Below are 7,035 nucleotides of genomic sequence, written 5' to 3'. Positions count from 1 at the left end.
TATCATAGAGACAGGTAAGTGATCTGTTGTAGCCAGATCATACAGGATTGCAACATCCTCAAGACATTCATCCTTGTTTTGGTTAGATTCATAAGGAGTGTACACATTTAAAATGACAAAAACATTCTTATTATGTACAACTTTAATTGCTATGCACCAGTCCACCTCTAGCCTAATCACTGATCAGTGGATCATATTTCTTATGCCACAGAATGGCTACCCCCAGGTATTCTGCCACGCACTATTCCCTTGGATTCCCCTGCCCCATGAAAATCATTCTTAACAGAATTCAGTATATCTAGGTCTTGTTTAGCTAGGAAAGTCTTTTGTATACACAAGATATCGGCGCTCTCCATGAGCGGGTCAATAACAATATATATACACACACACACACACACATATATATATATATATATATATATATATATATATATATACGTATACACAATATATGTATAAACAAATATGTGTATATGTGTGTATACATGTAAATGTTTATTTACATTATTTATAATTATATACATTTTGATTTTAAATTGTGAATTTTATTATTTTTTTCCAATGCATATCTTGATTAAAAGAAAGAAAAACAAGCTCAGGACTAACCGCTGATGGTTTTATTAGTCCGTTTGCTTTTGAAAAAAGAAAATGCATATAATTAGATTTTCCACTGATGATCTTGTAGAATAATGACTGAAAGCCATTGACTTAAATCTTAACGAGTGCAATGTAATCAATAACTTTTCTCAATTGATTTAGAGTGCAGTATATGCTACAATTTAAGCCTTGTTTGAATCGATATGGAGCCGTTCCAATATTCTTTGCCTCATTTGTAGTTTATTGATCATGTATGGCACTCAACCAACTCCAGGTGTAGGTCCTGATACACCATACATACATCCTAAAAACACCCTGGGGATAAAGGACATCTTTAAAGAAAAATGTGCTGTAATTAAATAAAAATGAGTCAAAATAGAGAAGCATCGATATGATATTTGGTATTTTCTTAATTACACGGTTCCATATTTGTATTTGATTTTGTCTAATGCGTTTGAACACTGAACACTTTGGGTAGGTCACCCTACTTAGCACACATCACAGAACAAGAACACGGACTCAGCAGAAACATGAAGGAGAGGGTTAAATCCAGAGGAGGGCAGTAATGCTATGCTGCAGTTAAACACCAACGAAGAAGGAAAGCCGACCCGCCATACTCCGCCTCTGATTGGTTAGCACTCGTTGCCTTCGCTGGCTGGTTCGGTTAGGTGTAGACATGAAGAACACGATTGGTTAGTTCTACGGCAGGAATGCCAGCGTCAGCCAATCAGAGGCAGAGTAGGGCGGGTTATGGAAAAAAGGTCCAAGTTGTTTTCCGGGTTGATGGATGTGTTTGGTTTCCGTCTGTTAAACTGTTAGTGTTTAGGACTCTACCGTTTGTTGAGGACTCTACCGGTTATTCAGGATGCTGCTAGTTTTGTCTGAAGACCATAAAGAACACCTCTCCTTTCTACCGAATGTTGACGCCGCAGGTCAGTAGCTGGTCTTGGATCAGGACCATGACAACATGTTTGCGTCTGTAACACTTAACAGGTGACTGTCAGCTGATAGTAAAATGGCAACAGTATGATAAAGTTAACGGTCTGTATGACCTACGACCATACCATCCCTAATAAATAAGAATATAAGTGGAGGATATAGGGCAGGAGAAATTGCCCGGATGTATACTAATAGCACGAATGTATAAGTGAGACAGGTGAGTTTCCTGCACATACTCAGCCACCCTAAAATGCACAATATTTTCCAAATGATTTAACTGATAAACAAATCCAAGATGAAACACAAATTAGATCCTAAATGAATAATCAATTGCGAGTTACCCCACATTTTAGGTTCTAGGGTCCAACTCTGCCATCATCCACAATTCTGTTAGGACACTCTAAAATCTCACAGGTAGAGGACTAAATGCATGGCAAGCCAGCTGCAAAACGTGGACATGTCTTGTGTTGACTGCATTTTGTCCCTGCAGTACAGATGTGTTAGATGCAGCTGCTGACTTTTCATACATCAGCGGCTCCATGAGACCTGCAGCCTTTCCCTACAGGACTGAAGCACAAGGCTCTCAGTACGCTGCCTAAACCAATGTTAAGTTGAGGGCAGTTGAGAGGCAGCTATGTTTGAGGTGGATCCCAGTACACACCTCTTTTTTGGAAACAGAATTTTTTGGTGACCAAAATGTTAAACTTAACTTTCATGAAGTGAAAACTCACTGTGAAAGCTTTAAAGTTGTCAGACGAAAACACAGTCAGCTCCCAGACCGGACTATGTCCTCTTCTTTCATACAGTCTATGGATACGCTGTACCAATCAAACCATCTGTAATAACAATTTGTCCTTGTATTTTTTGTCCTCAGTGGTTGGAGAGTTTGGTCGCATAGCGCTGGAGTTCTTAAGGAGAGGAAGCAGTCCCAAGATCTACGAGGGAGCAGCCAGTAAGACTACAGCTTCCATCACATCCTCCTAACCATGCAGCCGATTGGTCCACTCCGACAGCTGTCAAAAGCTTTAATCAACACTGTGAGCAGTAGTGGACTAGTCATGGGAAACATGGTGTAAAACATTTCAGCTAGATTTAAACATATTGTATATAGACTGTATTTATTAAGACTGCAGTACTCTCATAGTTTATGTTGCTTCTGAAGTGTATTTAGTTGCCATCATTAGGCATACTTTGCTAAAGTGAAAAACAGCTCTGCAGTAATAATGTTTCTAATATTAATTCTACCCTTAACTGATATATGTAGAGTTATATTATAAACACCTTGCAGTAAAACAGTATTCAACAGCACCACATACTAAACCCTCCAAAATGACTTTACAGTTGAATTAATCTCCAAAACAGTCTCACACAGTGTTGGTTTACAGTTATTGATGATCAGTTAAATCATTCTGTACAGCTTGATCATCATTAATATTAAAGAGACAGAGCATGTTGGAATAATCTGGTTTGATTTCTGTGGTCACTAACCAACACATCCCATGATTATATGGGTGGCTTAAGTTCCTTATATTTAGTGATTAACAGAGCAGACCTGCCAGGACTCCAGAGTGTATAATGACCCACTGCTTGCAGGGAAGCTGTGTGTTCCCGTGGAAATGGTGCAGCATGGAGTGGAAGGCCTGATGTATCTGATGACCGAGAGCTCCAAACACATGGTGACTCACACACGCACACTCTGACACTTCTCTCTGTGTTTGACATTGACATTGACTTAAAGGTGATTGGAGGAATTACCACAATCTTTAATCGAGGCCAGGTGGGCCTGAACATGAATTTCTGATGGGGGATTTCCGGGTCAGGGGGAGAGAAAAAGTCGTGCCATGCATCAAGAATCCACAGCGCCTGGAGCACGTTCAATCAGGCCTAGGTGCTATGTGTCAAACAAAACGTCTAACACTGAAAACACTGATCTTAACGCTAGCTATCTAACAATAGCAGCCAGGAACGCACATCTATGATTCAATGTCTGTTTGATAATATAAACAACGCTGTCTAACGCTAGCAGCTAGACATAACCATCTATAATTGGATGTCCGTTTGATAATCTTAACAACCCTAGAAATAAAATGAATAATGATAAAAACTTAGTGTACTAGGCTACATTCTGTTATATCCGATCCTGTTGTCTTTGCGACAGCGGTGCGAACAACAATACCACTTGAAAAGTTGTTTGTATCCACTATCATAGACTTTGTTTCCTTCAGACTTTTAGCAGGAGAGCCAGATATAATCAATAATGATTATACGTCATGTCAGTGAGCCAGCATGCACACCATCAGGGCCTGAATGCAATAATTAGAATTGTGCTTTTTATGTTTCAAATGCAACCGTCTGTCTGTAACATTTAGTGAGGTATTATTTTCTGTGTACCCTGTCATCACGAGACACTAAAATGCCAAAAAAACAAATGAGTCCCATATTCTACCAGGTGTGGTGTACATGGAATATCGAATCAATGTGTCTGTGTCTGTGTATGGGTGTAGATCTCTGAAGTGGATTTCTTGGACTCTGTGTTGGTCTTGGGGTTTGGTGAAGAACTTAACCAGATCCTCTTACAGGTGACTATGACTCCATTTTTATTTTGATCTGAGATGATTTGCAGTGCACACTCTGTATGACAGTTCCCTGCTCTCCAGCTGAGTGTGTGGTGCTTTGTGTTGCAGCTCTACCTCCAACACCACAGTCAGATTCGCAGCATCCTGAGTCAGCTGCCCTCCCACCTGCCTGCCTACCACAACCTGGAATGGAGACTGGATGTACAGGTGTGTGCGTCTCTGTGTGTAGGCTGGATCATTTAGAAATAATTAATCATCTGCTTTGGATTCAAATGGACAATGTATTTTATATTTGATTATGTTTGCTTATTTATTCGGCTTTTGTCAATCGTTTTGTGTGTAATTGTGTTTGTTGATTGAATTGGAGTTAAATTTCCGAATAACTTTCCACCACCAGGACATGTGAGTCCACGGGTATGAAATGAGGAAAGGAGGAAGTCAGGGTACACTACAAACTGAAAAAACAACAACATGGCTATAACCTGTGCTTATACATGTTGTGTTTTTGGCTCTTGGAGCTGTAAAGGTTCCAGTTATCAGCGCCCAGAAAACAATTTGGCATTGTACATTTCTGCAAACAACGGATACGTATATGATAACGAGTATGACAAGCGAGAAAGTCCACTGAGGGTGGGAGGGGTCAAACAAACTCACCCAGGAGACAGCTGTTCGTGTCCCGTATGAAACACAAAACGCAGACTTTACATGGATACGTTGAAGTTTAAACACAAACCATGATTTTTTTTCCAACCTTATCCAAGTAGTTTTGTGCCTAAACCTCACCAATGGTTTCACAACGTTAACCATGTGATACAAAGCTGATATGACACGCATTTATGAAACAAAGTTTTGGTTTGACCGTTCGATGCCAACATGTTTCTGGCCCCTGGGTTGCCCTTTTCGATGTTCAGATTTGAACAACTTCTCCCATATGTTTCTCTGTCCCTCCATACTGCCAGTTGGCGAGTCGTCCAATCCGTCAGCAGGTCGTTCCCATGCTGACGATGCGCCTGCTCATGACCGGAGGTGGTGACAGCGGTGACCTCAGCAGAAGGGTTCTCCAGACAGACCCCAGCACCCTCCTGCACCTCATCTCCACACTGGAGGCAGCTCTGGCCGCCATAAAAACCAATCACGCTCGCCGCATATTTCGCAACATCAAATGACCCCCCAGGTCCATTTTTGTGTATCTGTGTTTCTCCTGTTAAGCACCACATTATTGCCTTTATACCTGGATACACTAAGCAGTGTCTGTTTTCTGCCCTGCAGTGATGAACTGGTCCTGGATGGTAAACTAGACTTTTGCCCATCTGACTGGCAAATGGCCTTCACTTTATTACCCTTAAGTCATAATACTTGCCAAATGTAAAGTAAAAAAGTTGACGTAGGAAGCATGTGCCTCATGTATTGTTTGTACCATATTTATCAATATCAACTTGTGTGTGTAGTGTGCATAAATTCTGAAGCATTCCCCACCAAGGTCATTACAGTGCTACTATGCAAACGGTCAACCCCATCACCATAACTGTTGGAAAAAGTAATCACATCGGCTACCAAATGATAAATAACATGTATGAAGGCATGCATCCATCCTGCCTTCTATCAAAAGGTCAGGCTGGTGATGGTGGTGTAATGTAAATGGTGTGAGGGATATTTTCTTAACACACTTCAGGCCCCTTAGTACCAATTGAGCATAGTTGAAACGCCACAGCCTTTCTGAGTATTGTTGCTGACCATGTCCATCCTTTCATGACCACAGTGTACTCATCTTCTAATGGCTACTTCCAGCAGGAGAAAGCACCACGTTGCAAGCTCAGATCATTCTTGAACATGACAATAAGTTCACTGTACTCACAGTCACCAGATCTCTATCCAATAGAGCATCTTTGGTATGTGGAATGTGGAGGTGGAACAGGAGAATTGCATCATGGATGTGTCGCCAACAAACCTACAGCAACTGAGTGACCTTAGCATTTCTGAGGAATGTCGAGAGCCCCTTGTTGAATTTATTTCACGAAGAATTAAAGGCGACATTTGCTCTTTTTCAAGTTCATGCTTGTATTTTGGGTTTCTCCTAAAACATGTTTACATTCTTTGGTATATTTAACCACATTATTTTTCTCTTACTGTCTATCTGAATATACAGAGTCCTCCTCTCTCTATAATTCTCCGTTTTATTAAAGTTACCCCTCCCGAAAAAGCCCAGTCTACTGTAATTGGCTCCAAGCAGTGGGTGGAATATTCTAGTGAGCCTGCATGTGATATAGGAAAGGGAGCCAAATCTGAATGGCTTGTTTTGGAAAAAAAAACTGCCTTATTTCAAAGTTTGTCGGTTGCCATCATAGACTGTACATAAGAAGTGGACATAGGTGTCGTGATGTCACCCATTGGTTTGTGGACTCAGTTTGGATTGCAAAGGAGTGAATAAGAGGCGCTATATACAACTCTGGTAGCAGTAGCAACCTGTTGATCACAAGGTAGCCAAGCCCTAAAGCATACCCTGCTTTATGGTCTGTTTGACTCTAAATGGACCATGTACTAAATGAACATCATGCTGTATTGAAGAAGACTTAAACTAGAGATTGAGACCATAAACTCATGTTTACAATGTTTACTGAGGGAATAAATCAAGAGAGAAGTAGAGTAATTGTCTCAGACTTTTATACAACCAGACTGTTTTTTGCTGTCCCCCTGATGCACATTAAAGAGAATGCATTCACTTCCACATTGGCTTCACTTTTCAGAAACAGGAGGTGGTCGCCTGGTTGGTGGAAGCTCCAGATACCCAAATGTATGCGACAGGCAGTGAACTAGCCATGTGTACCTAATAATAATAATAAAAAATAACATTTTTTATTATTTTCTCAGTGATAAAAGCACAAAATAAATGCAGTTTCTGGGCCTCCAAAACATAAACTACAAT

General features: G+C 40.6%; 1 protein-coding gene across 1 annotated transcript; it reads left to right on the top strand.

Annotated features, from left to right (window-relative positions):
- Positions 1-1,341: 1,341 nt before the first annotated feature.
- commd2 (COMM domain containing 2) lies at positions 1,342-6,263 on the top strand. The gene is made up of 6 exons (XM_054596887.1): positions 1,342-1,529; positions 2,411-2,488; positions 3,130-3,212; positions 4,041-4,115; positions 4,221-4,319; positions 5,072-6,263. Exons 1-6 carry the CDS (start codon positions 1,463-1,465, stop codon positions 5,276-5,278), a joined length of 609 nt encoding a protein of 202 aa, XP_054452862.1. The 5' UTR covers positions 1,342-1,462; the 3' UTR covers positions 5,279-6,263.
- The last annotated feature ends 772 nt before the right edge of the window (positions 6,264-7,035 follow it).

Source organism: Anoplopoma fimbria, chromosome 3 (assembly GCF_027596085.1).
Source record: "Anoplopoma fimbria isolate UVic2021 breed Golden Eagle Sablefish chromosome 3, Afim_UVic_2022, whole genome shotgun sequence".
In the NCBI taxonomy this organism is placed as follows: domain Eukaryota; kingdom Metazoa; phylum Chordata; class Actinopteri; order Perciformes; family Anoplopomatidae; genus Anoplopoma; species Anoplopoma fimbria.
This window is presented reverse-complemented; position numbering and strand designations above follow the sequence as displayed.

What these genes read in the sequence shown, in the direction of transcription:
- commd2 (XM_054596887.1), top strand. Translation starts at nt 1,463, where the DNA reads ATGCTGCTAGTTTTGTCTGAAGACCATAAAGAACACCTCTCCTTTCTA. An exon ending in TTAACCAGATCCTCTTACAG is followed by an intron (nt 4,116 to 4,220) that starts GTGACTATGACT and finishes TTTGTGTTGCAG; the next exon opens with CTCTACCTCCAACACCACAG. An exon ending in AATGGAGACTGGATGTACAG is followed by an intron (nt 4,320 to 5,071) that starts GTGTGTGCGTCT and finishes CCATACTGCCAG; the next exon opens with TTGGCGAGTCGTCCAATCCG.